We start from the raw sequence: 15767 nt of genomic DNA, 5'->3' as shown, positions 1-15767 counted from the left end.
ACTGTCTGTATCTTTCTCTCTTTTTTTTGTATTTTTTTCTGTTGTCATGGTGAAAAACCGTGTGCAATGTCTGTGTTCACAGACAAGATCACATATGAGTTGCATGCTAGGGATAGGAGATTCATGACATCTTTCTCAGTTCACACTGCATGCCCTTGCATTAATCACATAAGGAAGATGAAGAAAAAGGTGTGTGTACAACAGGTCGGACTAGTACATGTACAAGTACAGTTGTACATGTACAAGGTTTTTCATACTCATGACTTTAGTGGAGATAGCTCACGCCTGGAACCTGGTAAAAAATACATACTGTACCAGCCACTACAGTTGCTGCCTTCCAAGGAAGCCACCTGGCCCTGCCCACCATCAGAGTGCTGGAATCTCCTGTAAGTTCCTGGATGCAGTAAACTGCAGGAGCATGATTTGTGCTTGCACAGCCCTGGTTTCCAAAAGAGAAAATTTGTCATTCTGTACGCCTTCTCGTACTTAGTGTCAGTCCACATCCCATCCCACTTTGTCTTGAAGAAAGCACAAACAGGAAAAAAATCTGCAATAATCTTCATCTGCTGGTTGGTTCACTACAGAATGGTACATGGGCATCATTCTAAAAGAAGAAAAAGATGCTTCAGGGATCATCTCATCAGGGTTCACATTAGGGTGAACGTTTTTGTTTACATGGGCCCAGGTGGATTATCATCACCATCAGCATGCTGTTGATTCAACATCCATGGATACACTTTATGTTATGTGTGCATAGCTCAGAAGAGTTCTCGGCCGTGGAAGTCATAATGGTGTACATTCTATGTCATTGTTTGTCTCAGGTATTGGTCATTGCATCTAAGTTGGATGAGCGATGGATCTCACTGAGGGATCAACCAACCAATCTCTGATGTCTTCAGCCTCAGGCTCTGGGGGTCTCTTCAACATCACAGGCTTTGAGGAGGATGTCTCTAAAGATGACTCTCAGCTTACTGTGGAAGGAAGGTATGTGTACACGTGTGCTGATATCACACATTCCTGTCACTAGTTGTTAGATACCATTCGAAGATACAACAGTATGTATGTGTATTAAAACTTGTTTAAATACAAATGGGTAGGAACTTACACCATACACCTGTTTTTAAGAAAAACGTACTGTAAGTTCTGTTTTTAATGATGATGAATTTTAGCTTGCTATCCATCCAGGGATGATGCAAGCAGATGCAAGTATAAAAATCTGGCATCTGCAGTGTTGTTTGTTTACTTTGTTGACTCTTTTCAGTCAGTGAGGCATACTGCCAACAGCCATTGTGATTTTGCCTGCATTTGCATCCTCTCCTTGAATGGAGAAGAAGAAGAAGAAAAAAAAGGAGAAATCTAATCATGATTCACTATCTTCCAGTGATCTCCAGTCTTTCTGATTACTGCTCCTTTGCTTGAATATCAATTTTGAGATGTGGAAGTCGTTGAACCCGTTCTTCCATACGTGCACCCATTGAAGGTTTTTCTAATTGATCAACTATGCATATTTCCAGCTTTAGTCAGTCCACCACACCAAATGTCACTGGAAGCCTGGACCAGTCACTCAGTAATCCGCAGATTATTACAGACATCTCACAAGGTAAGCACAAAATGTTCATCTGAAATATTTTTCGGGATATCATTCATGTATTCACTCCTCCCACTGGTGTACTCTTCCGATCAGCTATCAGCCATTATGAATAGCTTACCTTGAAAAATTACCTCAAACAATGTTTTGACTGGCTATTTTACATAATTGCAAAATACATGTTTTATCATACGTGAAAAAAAAAAATGTAGTGTCCATAAGTGACATGTCAGATGTGTCATGTATAAACTGTATGAAACTTACAAGTGTAAACTTGGAGAAACCATAGACATTGAAAATAATGGGTAAGAATTTTTTTCACTTATGAATAGATCCTTGTCAGCTCCTATCTAAACCTTAGACACTTCACAACAGCACATTGGAGACTCAGTCTAAAAAGCTAATTTATATGAAAGACAGAGTTGTTTTATGTTAAAACTTCAAAGAGCTACTAACTACAGTTGACATCGAGTGCAAAATTTTATTATTATGCTAAAATTCACAGCATCATGAATTTAGATGACTTGTTAGTTTGGTGTTTAATGTGTCCAACAGAACCCTGAAAGAGTGCTGTGACCCTGATAGTAAAGTTCTCTTCCTATTTCATTTGATCACAGTGGACATTCTACAGCAGGATGCTCCTTCACAGGATGCCACGGATAACAACAAAGATGCAGAGGTAACAGTATCATTCATGAGCATGCTGTACGTGTGTCCTCGAAGAAATATCATTTGTATCAGAAATACAGCATCATGCTAATAGTATATAATCTTAGTGGATGCATCATTTGCAGCACACTGCACGCATAATGAAGAAGTAAGAATCAGCCCTTTGCCTCCATGCTGTTATCCAAAAAAGTAATGTCTGTAATCATCCTTTAGAAACTAACATCCGCTCAAGTTGTCAGATTTTTCAATTTTCATATGTCAGAGAGTAAAAAACAAAAACAAAACAAAAACAAAACAAAAAACAAAACAAAACAAACGACATACTGTGTCATGAATATAGTTTACATTGAAGGTGCAAATACAGTAAAGGAGGAATGATCATTAGAAATGCTATGCCACCAGTACTATACTGTTAGATCAGTGTTGCTGCCTTTGATTAGAGATCATATGATTAAGTATGTCAAATATAGTATTTTGAAATTACAGCATAAATAAACCTATGGAGAGGCTCTCCTTTTCTATGTGTTCATAAAAACATGTTTTCTCTTTCTCTTTCACTCCTTCAGACTGCGTCGAAGGGTAAAGGGGGATGGCCAAAGGGTAAGAAGAGGAAGATGAAACCCCTGAGGGACCACAACGCCCCACGGGCCCCCCACACAGGCTATGTGAGGTTCCTGAAGGAAGGCCGCGAGAAGATCAGAGCAGAGAATCCCAACATGAGCTTTGCGGAAATCACAAAGCTGTTAGCAGGCCAGTGGTCCAAAATGACCCCAATGGAGAAGCAGGTTAGTCTGCTTCTTTAGATATACATCGCACATTTGTTTGTAAACAATTTTAGGAATCTCTAATGTGTCATGGTGTAAACCCTGTGTGTACCACATTATTACCTCCGCCAAGGGAGAAGGTTGTGTTTTCATTACCATTAATTTGTTTGTTTGTCCATGTGCAAAATAACTCAAAAAGTTGTGCATGGATTTGGATGAAACTTGCAGGAAATATTGAGAATGACACAAGGAACAGATGATTGAATTTTGGTAGTGATCTGACATAGGGATTTTATGAAGGATTTTTTATATTTCGGCAGGTAGGGTCAATGAACTTGGGAGTTCAAGTTACATGTACGCATTTTTGAGGTTTTCACACAAGCACAAAAGTGCTTGCTCTAGTTTCTGCTACACGCAATGAGCAAAATTATAGAGAAAATTTTAAGCTGTTCTATGATATAACTTTTATGACAAATCTGTGATTATTTTTTCTTGCAAATGACCAGGGCCCCGTTGCAAGAAAGTTGCAATCAATTGCAAATAATTGCTAATTTTGAAACAACCATTCTGATCGGCTCAGGGTCTGCCCTATTAAGAAGACATGCATGCAACAATGATTTTGATTGGCCAGTGACAATCAGTTGCAAGTTGCGTTTAAACGCAAAGTTTCTAGCAACGGGGCCCAGGTTACATAATTGCACAGGCATGACTTTTGCACAGCACACAAAACATTTAGAGAAACATAGAATTTACTCAGAAATTTTCATTTCATTGCTCGGTGGCATTTGGCGTTTTATCGATCGGTTTGGGCAGGTTTGTGCATTTGAGCAAAATATGCGAACTTCGTACGCCATCGACTGAGACAGACATGTGAATGTGGCATATCAGATAAGCACTGAGTGTGGGGTGAAGTAACATGAAACACGTGTTGCAACCAGCTGGTTTTATAAAGTGTTGCGTTGAAGACCGTCACAACACTTACCTTGATCATGCTCATCTACCCGTAAATTTTGCTCAATCCTAGTAGGTTTTTACCCACCATGTCCCTCTCGACCTATTAGTGTATCACAATACATGGCCACGCAAAGGTAATGATAATCACAGGGTCCTCTAGTAGAGCAGTTGTAACATTGCATAGGCTACTTTGGAGAACAAGCACCATATTATTATGCCTTGTAGCAGATAAGCAGAGAATTGGCAGTATAGAAGATTAGGAGTGGTTGACTCTGCCCTTGTACATAACAGTGTAATATACCGCATAAATTTTGCATGATATGATCATCTCACTGTGTTGCATCACTCTCAATCCATCCCGGTATCAGCGCTACCTGGACGAGGCGGATCGGGACAAGGAGAGGTACGCCAAGGAGCTGCAGCAGTACCAGCAGACGGAGGCCTTCAAGGCTTTCACCAAGAAGCAGGAGGAGCGCAAGCTGCGCAACGAGATGATGGAGGCTGAGGAGTCCCAGATCAATGGCTCCTCCATGGACGTGAGCAAGGGGGTGCTTCTACTGTCTATGTCATAGGCCACATTTGAGCTCTAAAAAGCAAACTGCAGCAAACCAAACAATACCGTACCCTACCATACCATGCCAGTTTGGAAGCATTTGATGGAGAAAGCATACCTTATGAGTGACTTTCGGACTTGAGTCAGAGGGGTCACACATTGTGTGTGGCAACAGGGTAATGCACCTGGTGTGATTACATGTATGCTACATACAGTTTTCCTGAAAAGAGAATTAACTCTTTGCATTATGATATAGTACGTGTGACGCGTATTCTTCTCATGCCAACTTCAAAGGTACTATATGATATGGTTTAGGAGCACATCGAGAAGTGGTCCACTTTTGGCACAGTATGATACAATGTGGTACACTTTTGGAGTTTTTGAGCTCTCCTCTGTTTTGGGTATGGTACGGTACGGTACGGTACAGTATGCTTTAGGAGCGCTCAGATACACCCATAGTCATAGGACATAGTTGATTAGTACAGTAGTCTCCTGTATAATGGGATACAGTTTAAGCTTGTATTTGGTGCTCTGCTCATTTGACGCGCAGGTTGGACTATCAGTTATGCATGTTATGTTACCTGACATTAAATGTTGTAGGCATTTAAGGTTAAATGGGCATACATGCTTAAAGAATGCTCTGTTTTCATAGCTTCCAACAGAAAATCTTCAAAATGCACTTGAATATAAATTCTTAAAAAAAACTCTGACATGCTGAGAAGAGATACAGCCTTTAATATTTTAGCCTGTTGTTCATTTTGCAAACCTCAGTTGATCTTTGAAATTCACTAAAAGAAAACTAGTGAAAATTATATGGCAGATATTTCACAGACTTCATTAAAAGGTAACTGACACTGTGTATTTCAGTATCCCAATACACATTGAATTTCACCCTAGCCCAATACAATAAAGACCATTTTTACTAATGCTATTTACCATGGAAACAACAAATCAGCTGTCAAAATCCTGCGAATTTGCCAAAGTAGTTGCAACCATCTTTTTTTTTCTTTTAAAAAAAAAAAGTAAATGCTACAACATTTAATAGGCAGCGGAGCCCTGTAAATGCAGCTGGCATCAAAATAACTGAACTTCACTCTAGGATTACACCAGATTGCAAATTAGGGAAGGAAAATGACAGAGTTCATAGAATGTCCCATTTATTCCGAATGTAGGTGGATTGCTTGTCCTCCTATGATATCGTTTTCCTGTATGTCTATTGTTGCATTACTGTAAGTAAAATGACACCTCTTATTAGCTGCCAGTACATTATGAGCTTCAAAGTGCTCGAAGTGCTAATGATACGCTGTAATCTTTTCCTGATCAGTCTGCCAAAATTAAACTTTGCTCTCATATTTTTTTTTTTAATGAGCTGTAAGAAGCTTTCTACTAAAACCAGTCAGAAATATCTGTGAGAGGGACTTTCACAAAGCTGTTTTGATTAAAAAATCAGCGTAGTTACATGCAAGCAATATGGCAGAGAGAGAAACATAGAAACATATTCATTGGTATACCTATCAGGCAAAGCTATTTCCATTCATATGTTGGTTATTAGGATGCCACAAAATATCTATCTTGATTTTGTGACTTGACACCTCCATTTTATAAGCAGTGAATGACCTTTGCATTAGTCCTCTATGTTCTTCGAGTGCCGATTAGCACAGATAACTCCATAGCATTGTACACTCTGTCAAAAGCCCCTGGCAGGGAAAGAGTTAATTTACCATTTGCAGATGAAACAAAAACCCAACATTAGTGCTTTAACCCATTGATGACAGACTGATTTTGCTACAACACGCATTTCCCATAGGCACCTGCCTGAGTATTCTCGGAATTCGTCCTCAACGGGTTAAAATAGTTCTAAAACGTGAGTTGGGGATAGAAACAACCACTGTAAAAATGTGAATCCGTATAATCGATGTTAAGTGTTGTTGAATACACAAAATGTGAACAATAGTTTATGATAAAAATGTTTCCAGACTAAACCATACTACAGTTTCGGTTTATTGAGAAAAACACTGATATCTCCTTATATTTTAGGCTTTATTGCAAAAATGTTATATGGTAAGATGCTTTGTGATACAATAGACCTACACATATGCATCAAATGTGATATCTTGAACATTTTTTAAATCACTGCTTCCAAAGGTTAATAGGACCTTTAATCTTTCACTCCTTCACAATGACTGCTATCTTTCCCTTCCAGTTCATCGATGACAATAGGGAAGAGATTCCTGGCTTTGACATCCCTATCTTTACAGAGGAATTTCTGAACTACAACAAAGGTGAGTGACTATTAAAGTTTGATCAACTTTCGAGACAGTTTTAGACCAAAAGAGAGAGATTGAGGGATGAACATGTCAAATCGTAAACTGGATAGGGTTTGTGAAGTAAAACAAGGCTCAAAGTTTTCTGAGGACATTTTGCTGCCAGCAGACACAAAATGAGACAACCTTTTCTGCTGATCTAGTAGCCAGACCATCATGTGAAATGTAATCAAATAGCAAGTTTGCTGTCTGCTTTGCAGAGTATGATCCATTGCAAAAGTAGTTTATGGATGCCCAACTTTGTAACTGCATGCACACAAATCTAAAATCTTTTGTGGTATTGGGTATGTAAACTATAGCCCAAACTTTGATGAGGAGGGGGGAAGGGAATGATTTTTAAAAAAGATTTTGATGAAACTTGCTGGAAAGTTGATAAGGACATTAGGAACAGATGATTTAATTTTGGTAGTGATCCAGATGGCCATCTGGATCCAGGATTTTTTTTTTGGAAGGATTCAGTGCCAACGAATGAGGGAGTTCAAGCTGTGCATACATTGTACTTGAGGTGTGCATACATTATGTGCAGCATGCACAGTCAAGGCGCAGCAGGGAGCCGAGGTACCCATAGACTCTTGAGACACTACATTGGGAAATACAATGTAGGTTGATTTTCAGCATGTGTGTAGTCCTGGAAATGAGCTGCTTGGTGGAGGTCAGTGCTCTCCAAGTGCGTTTCTAATCTTACCACTGTCTCTCCTTGGCATGCAGCAAGGGAGAACGAGCTGCGGCAGCTGAGGAAGTCGACCACGGAGTACGAGGAGCAGAACGCCATCCTTCAGAAGCACATCGACAAGATGAAGGAGGCCATCGATAAGCTGGAGGCGGAGACTGTGCAGCAGCGCAACACCAATGTGGCACTGCAGAGCCACCTGCAGCAGCTGCGGGCAACGCTGACCGCCAACTTTGCCGGGGTGCCCCTTCCAGGTGAGCAACGTGGCAGTCCCATTAATGATGCCATTTAGCCAGGGTCCAGGACCCACTTCTGGGCCGTGGAAGTTCCAGGTTTAAAGATGCTATCTAGTACTGTCATAGCCTTATTTTGTAACATATATTACAAAGAACCATAGTTGGGCAAGAGAAAGATAAACTTTAGGCAGGACAAACTATGCCCTAAGCGGGAGGCACTAAGCTAGAGCTGGAGAAATTCCGATTCGGATGGGAGAGGTGGAGATTTTGTTAAAATGGCCTCAAGGCGGAAGATCTCCCATGGAGTCTCTGCTTCCGTTGTGACTTCATTTGCCTGGAATACAAAAGCCAATATTAGAGAATTTATCTTCCCAGCTGGTACAGAGGCATTTTGAAGAGCATTACATTTTCTGCTAATCAGAGGATTCAGATTGAATATTTTGTCTGTCTTGATTCCTTCAACATCTGATGCATGTGGAGTAAAGTTCTTCAGACCATTGGCATCTCTGCACAGTGTCTCACTGCCTCCTCTCCCCCTCCCGCCCCGCCCCCCGGCCACGTACAGCTCCTGAGGGAGAACATTTTCAAGAGAAAGACTAAAAGCAACACCTATTTCCTACATTTCTAGCCATGATCACCGCCACCATCCTTCAACTCCCCCCAACCCCCCATCCGATCCTATCCACCTCTCAGTGTGGTGCATGAGTGTCTTGTGAAGATAATACGTGTACATCTTGTGTTACTTGAATGTCCAAGGCTCGAACGAGGTGCCCTCATTGACCACAGTGGACTCCTACATGACCAAGCTGCACCAACTCATCATGGACTCACCGCAGGAGAACGAGAACCTCATCACTAACGTCAGGGAGATCGTCAACAGACTGGATCTGCACGGGTAAGGGTCGGAGCTGCTGGAGGCAGTCTGGTCACTTTGTGCTGCTCAGGGCAAGCAGTTTATTTTAAAGAGACATCTCTATTATTTTCTATCATTTTAACAAACACGCTTATAACAAAACTCTCGTTACAAAGAAGTTACAATTCAGACACCAAAATTATTAGCTATATGTCTTTATGTTCCATGTTGTTTTGCTGTAACAAAATATCAATACAGCGAAAGAAAACTGCCAGTCCTGAGGACTTCATTATAATGGGAGTCACCTGTAGTAGGCAGTGATCAAAACATAGCAACATTTTAAGAGTTTAAAGTGCTTTGGTTAGTACTTGGTGTAAAGCTAGTTTATTTCATTTGAAATTCAAACTTGCACTTACAATATATATGTTTTGTGGTGAATATATATATTTTTTCGTAGTTGTGAATTTAGACTGACCTATATCATATTGTGATTGAAAGAAACTGGCAGTTGTAAACCTGTATAGTTTTTCCTGTTATCTTACCAGTTTCCTGTTGTTTTCTTCATATTTTTCTGTTTTTCTTTTGATTCCTTGTTTGCTTTATATGTCTGCAGTGATGTGGATCCAAAATTATGACCAGCATGGGCTCACCAGTGATATGTTTTGTGGATGAAATACAACTTGTACAGCTGCACTGATATCAAAGAGGACCTGTGAAAAAACAGTCAAAAGGAGGGGAAGAAGATGGATGTTGCCAGGAAAAGAAAACAGCAACAACTGCAGTTTCTGATCCTCGTAGTAGAGACTCCCAAGTTCTCGCAGAACACGCTCTGATGGGAGAAGAGCTACAAACATGTAAATAAGTCCTGCTGTAAGTAAGCTGCCTGTATGTGTATGTTGTATATACAATCTTCTGAGGAGATTCCGGGATTTGCCAAAAAACGTCAAAAGAACAAATGAGCTGATGCACCCCTCCCTCACACCCTCTGCCCCTGGGAGTTTGTCGCCTTGGATGACGTGCGTGCCGCGGTGACAAGTTTTTTTCGCTCTCGACCTGCCAAGCGGAGTGGTAGATGCGAGGAAGATTAGGGTAATGGACAGATGGGTGTCGTGTAGCAAACAAACAATAGCTATGATTTATATCGATGTAGGTTTTGAATCATCCAGGATAACAACATGTACTAGTAACTCAATCTGTTTGACTGGACTTCTTTGCCATGATAACAAAGACAACAATTTTGTGACTTTACCGAGTCTCTTTTTCAGCTCTAACTGAATGGCAAGCGTTCAACCGTGACTAATGAATGGGTAATGCAACTGCCTTTATTGTTTAGACATCGAAGAATTTTCCGGATCACCGATTCGTATTTTAGTGGAAGGTTGTGTCGGAGTCCCCCTCCTTTGTTGAGGGAGGGACTTTTTCAAGTTCACATATACAGCTTCGCGGACGATCTGGTTTCCTTGTCGAGGATGGCATCTTCTTTGTCCTCAAAGCAATGTCCAGTGTGTAAACAATTATAGGCAGTAATATGTGACCGTGCACCTCAAAACGAACATAAAGTCGCACACACTGATTTTGCGCGAGGACTGAAAATTAGTGAAATGGGTCAACCTAGCCGAACTAGACTTTTTAATATTTTCTGAAAGAGCGGGTCTTCTTTTACATTATGCTGAAATTTGGTATCATAAAACGGGCAGGAAAGTGTGTTTTTTAGCAGTTTATCTCGAACATTTTTGGTAGAATAGTGTGATTATGTGTGTCTTTAGAACCCTGTTTTCATTTCTGAAAAACCTCGTCCACACTCTTCACTTTCAACTCTAGTAACTTTTGGAAGAATAGTGCTACTGCTTTGAAAGTTGGCATTGATTATGGACAGAATGTGTTAATGAGGCATGCTCAATTTCAATTCAATCTGATAATCCCTTCATTGTTGTTACTCTGATGGTTTACTTCCTGTTTTTTGTCCCATTCATTGCACAGCCAGCACGGTTTAGTAAAGATTAAGCGCTTGAATAGACACTGTACTTCAGAGCCGCTTTTCTCAGTTCACACTTTTCCTGAGTTTGTGCTTTCTTTCCAATATTTAGATAGGTTAGGAGAATCCATTTGATTTGAGTTATACATCATTTTAAAGCTTAAAGTCTGCTCTTTCAGAATATGGACTTAACTAAAAATTCATGTCTGGCGACTTTTTGTTTGTTTTGAGGTGCACTGTCACATATTGTCCATTCATCCATCACGGCTGAATGCTAGCTAGTCAGTTGGAGCCAAAAAAGTTACTTGGACAAGTCATGAAGATGTTATAAAGCTCTGTGTTTTTCACAAGGAGGTCCGGTCAAACAGATTCAACTATGCATTTTTAGTAGCTATGATTATCAATTTTGTTCTACGAGATGAATGTGTATACTAAATGTTCAGTCTTAACAAGAGGATATTATCGTGTAAAACTCAAAGGTACACTAGTGACTGGCACCATATAGTGAAGAGGAATGCAATACAATCAATTAGCATCCCAAACCCCAAGTGAATACATTTTCTTCAAAGGCAGTACCATTGACTGTTTTATGTTTCCATTGACATTTTTTTTTAACACAATGGAAATATTTACATTTTCTTCTTCTAATTTATAAGAGAGACTGCCACATGTGTTTATGTTTCCATTGACTTTTTTTTTTTAACACAGTGGAAATATCTACATTTTCTTCTTCTAATTTACAAGATAGACTGCCACGTGTGAAAAAGAATGTCGTTTTCATAGGCACATTAACCTGTTGAGGACGAGTCCCGAGTATACTCGGGCAGGTGTCTATGGGAAATGCGTGTTGTTGCAAAATCAAACTGTCCTCAACCGGTTAACATTTACTCTTGGTCATGAAAATCCTGCCTGCCTTACACCTGTAACATGTAACAAACTGTCATACAACAATATACTGTGTATATGGTGAAAACAGCAGTAGCATGTGAAAAGGGTGTGAGCTGCATATGCAATAGACTGCTGTACAACTGTATCTGTGTATTTCTGTCTTGTGATCTTGTGTGTTCTTCTGTTCATTTATCCCTTGTTACTGTATAAGCTGTTATTTTCGCGAGGGTTCAATTTTTGCGAATTTCACGAATCACAGTTGGATCGCTAATTTAACAACACGCGAAAATGACTCCATGCGCTGTGTTAATGGAGCATTAACGTAAGCGACGGCGTCGATTTGCGAAAACAACGTCTCGCGAAAATGTTTGTGACCTCGTCATTCGCGGAAATATCTGTACGCGAAAATATCAGCGTATACAGTATTGTGAGAATATAACGATTATTTAATAGTGTGCTGTTGCTTCACGGTCATGCTGTAGATATTTTACATACTATTAGATACTACATGTACCTTTCTTTCAGTCGTTGCCAATTCCTAAAAGTTAAAGAAATAATGTGTCAATGTCGTAACCTCACTACTCTAGATGGAAAGTCAAAGTTTTCTCATGGTTTTGTCATTCAATATAACCATTTTTTTTTTGGTGGTAGTGTGAGGCATGATAGCTAATCACTGCACCTGAAAAACATGGAGTACTTATGCTACATCTAATGCGGTAGACATCTTACGATGACAAATGCTAGTAAACCAAACTCTCATTAGAAGTGCAGTAATTTTTTCTTGCCACGAAGTTTAGATTCTCATGGTATTCTATTCTCTGTGCTGACTACAGCAGGCAAAGTTTGTCTATGCAGAAAGACTGCTTCAGTAGCATCAATGTGTTTATGAACTTCTGTAAAATTTAAATCAAAGAGAATGTGCAGGTAGAATTGGAAGAAAGGCTTGCATGCAAAACCCACTGGTGGACCTCTTAACCCCTTCTGTACCGGGAACTTTGGGCAGTTGTGTACAATGCTATGGGGATTTCCATGCCAGTCAGCATTCAAAGCATTGAAACAGTTAATGCAAGAGGACATCCTTGGCCATACCCATGGTCTATTCTACTTTTCGGCAGAGACATTCTTGTGATTGCTTTGCTTGGTCGAGGTGGAGACAATTTTGAATATGTTTTGGGTCATGGTCATGGGTTGTAGCTTTAGCTTAGATTCTAAGAAAAAAATAATATTACTTGTCAGAGGTTTGTCATGGAATCTGATAGGATTAAGTTTGTGTGAAAGGATGAAAATGAGAACTTGCAAAGTACGTAATTGTAAAATAAAACATTTCTTCTTTCTTTTTCTTTTTCTTTTTTTAACAGAAATCAGCCAATGATTGTAGATAAGGCCAATTTCCTATGATCTTCAATACCCTTGGTTTTGCATACGAGCAAAATGAAAGGAAGTCACAGAGGCAATTTGCTGTGGAGTTGAAAAGTGCAGAAGTGAATGTTAGTATGTTATTTGGAATAGGCACACTCTTTTTTTTTCATTGTCTTAAAAAAGTACATTAGTGGAAGGTGTTATGTCAGAAATTTGACTGAAAGATCAGGTGTTTTTTTAAGATAATTTCCTTGAGATGATTAAGTAGCCCCTCTCCCCCCTCCAAAAACAAAAAACTTTTCCACTTTGCCTTGTTTTTTTGTTTATGTCCCAAAATATCTCCCCAAAAGTGTACATGAGCCTTCTTGCTTTCTTCTTTTTGATAGATCATGTGACAGAAATGTTGCACTGCAAGATCAAACATTTGATGAGTAAGTTATAATGAGGACATGCTGTGAAAAAGGTATATCTATTGTTCAGTTTTTGTGAACATCTGGTGCACATAATGTCCAACTTGCTCTTCAAACATCATAATATATCTACTATAAACAAATGTGGGGAAAGATAGGCACTTGGAAAGAATAAACTGCAAATGGTATTTAGTCATTTCTCTCCTTCAAATGCTTATTGAAATTACGTTGTGCTCAAAGAAGGGCAGAAAAAAAAATGCGGGGTAAAAATTGGTGTACATAACATAATTTCACTGTTCTCTTTTACTTTGTAGCATGCAAATTGTTGTCATTAGTACTGCATTCAAATTATATTTGTCAGTCCTGGCACATGATGCTTTGTATTCATAATGACAGAGAGCTGTGAATGAAATGCATGTGTACAAGTGTAGTAACAATATTATTCACAGTATTAGATTTGCAATGGATTTCTGCATTCATAGCAGTTATTACAAAAATCTAGCTTTTAGTTGAGTTGATAGATTCATCACATCTATTTGCAGTTGAAAGAATCAAAGAAAAATTGTTTCACTTGTGCTGTATATCACATTTCAAGTACTTTATTCTTTTTTTTTTTTGAAATCCATTTTTTGTCAGTGTCTACTATGTACTTAAATGTTATGCCACAGCCCGTTCTGTGTTTAGTTTTAGCAGCTTGTATATAATCATAAAAGTTTGTACAGATGTGCAGTAATGAAATACATGTACACCATTAGCAGTCAAACTGCTCGTCAAGTAAGTGTTCCCTATTTGTCGTTCTTTATTTTCTCAAAGTGAATCCATTGTGTGGCTATTGGAAAAAGAAATGAAGTGGGGGTGGGGGGCAAAGCTGAAACCAATGCTCTTTGTTGTGCAGGGTAAACGTTTCATCACCCTTGCACCTTGCAAACTGCCTCCGATACTGATCTAGCCCTTAGAGTATAATACTTATACACGTCTACGATCACACCACACAAACTTTAATAAAAACATGTGTACAAACAGCTACTGTGAAGCCACTGGACTCAGGACTATACAGATATGTGCTGTTGAGAAGTCACTTTCAAGGGTGGGGTGGTGGTGGTGGTGGGAGGGGGGAGCAGTGTACCCATCATCTGTAAACGGAGAGGTACATGAATGATGTTTTAAGGGTTCCTGATTTGATAATGTCTACCTCAACTACTTTTTTCTCCCTCTCTGTTAGTCTGTACATGTATGTCTCTCCCCTTCTCTCTCTCCTTTCCAGAATGTGTTATAGATAATGTTCTTTTGATTTGATAGATATGTAGGTAAGGTTCAATCATTTACACATTATAATCTGCGCAGCAGACCTGGGGCTGTGCGGAACTTTTTTTTTTTTAAAGCAGGGGGAGGGTCAAGTGGTCAGTGGTACCCCACCCCATTAACGGGAAGAATTTCGGGGCATTATGCCGGGCATTATGCCCCTGTGATTGGTTTTTGTTGTAATATATTTTTGACATTTTTTAAAAGATTTTTGTATGTGTTTGTGTGTGTGCGTTGTGAGAGAGGCACCTGTTCAGTAAACAGCAAATTTATGATATACAATGGTGGACTCGTATTATGGAGAACACCAATACTGTACCTGCAATAATCTATTATCATAACATTCACTTTTTTGCTTCTTACAAATTCAAACATTCTCTGTTTATTTCAAGAGAGAAATGCACCTCCAGAAACACATTGATATCGTGGGGCGGTAACAGTGTACCCCTATTTAACCACCCATCTCAATTTCTCCCTAGAAGTATACCATCCTCATGAGATACATGTAGAGAATGACAGAAAAAGTATGCTCCGTACTCTTGCCTCAGCTACTTCATATGTTAGGGCAAATGCCTTTGGTTCTATTTCTTCTAGTCCGGGTAAAAGAAAAGAGAGAGAGAAAGAGACTCAGAGTTGAAAAAAGAGTATTTCATCTGCTTGTAAGGCTGTTATAATCCCAAATTGTGTGTTGTAATGTTTTTCACCAGAGGTATAATTTTGGTCTGCACTGAATGGCTTTTCCATCATGCTATCCAAATCAGGACTGCTGCCTCCGAGGGTCGAGCAAGGGCTTTAATGCATATTGATATCGTGGGCATCATTCTAGCATGACTGATCCAATTACTTCCCCTAAGCGCGCTCGCCGAGACGAGACATACCACAGAATATGAAGAAAAACAACAATACCACCAATGACAACGACCCTGCTCTCTTGTCGGCCACATTATGAAAGCTGGGATACACAAACATACTATATGCGCATATATCTTTTATGCTGTGATATGCACATGGACCATTCCTCTTGTACAACCCCCATGGAAGATGTTTGCCAAGAATGTAAAGAGTGTTAACAAAAAATGATATATACCCCATATTTGTTCTCTCCCGCAGGATCCCCTCCCATCAATACCCTCCCCCCCCCCCCCGCGTCACTCCCTCGCTCCCACACCACCTCTCATTTTTTTTAAAAATCTCTCTGTCTCTCACACAATCGTCATCACAT

General features: G+C 39.6%; 1 protein-coding gene across 1 annotated transcript; it reads left to right on the top strand.

Moving 5' to 3' along the window:
* The first annotated feature begins 853 nt into the window (after positions 1-853).
* On the top strand, positions 854-10127 carry LOC139720910 (high mobility group protein 20A-like). Its single transcript, XM_071632237.1, has 9 exons — positions 854-984; positions 1515-1600; positions 2206-2267; positions 2824-3042; positions 4344-4511; positions 6732-6810; positions 7561-7776; positions 8515-8653; positions 9225-10127. Exons 1-9 carry the CDS (start codon positions 854-856, stop codon positions 9244-9246), a joined length of 1122 nt encoding a protein of 373 aa, XP_071488338.1. The 3' UTR covers positions 9247-10127.
* The last annotated feature ends 5640 nt before the right edge of the window (positions 10128-15767 follow it).

Source organism: Diadema antillarum, unplaced genomic scaffold, assembly GCF_040938485.1.
Source record: "Diadema antillarum isolate AM-2024a unplaced genomic scaffold, OU_Dant_1.0 scf00000134, whole genome shotgun sequence".
In the NCBI taxonomy this organism is placed as follows: domain Eukaryota; kingdom Metazoa; phylum Echinodermata; class Echinoidea; order Diadematoida; family Diadematidae; genus Diadema; species Diadema antillarum.
This window is presented reverse-complemented; position numbering and strand designations above follow the sequence as displayed.

Excerpts from the sequence above, each read along its gene's own strand:
- LOC139720910 (XM_071632237.1), top strand. The coding sequence starts at position 854 with ATGGATCTCACTGAGGGATCAACCAACCAATCTCTGATGTCTTCAGCC. Across the intron at positions 3,043-4,343 it reads TGACCCCAATGGAGAAGCAG|CGCTACCTGGACGAGGCGGA; the intron begins GTTAGTCTGCTT and ends TCCCGGTATCAG. Across the intron at positions 7,777-8,514 it reads TGCCGGGGTGCCCCTTCCAG|GCTCGAACGAGGTGCCCTCA; the intron begins GTGAGCAACGTG and ends TGAATGTCCAAG.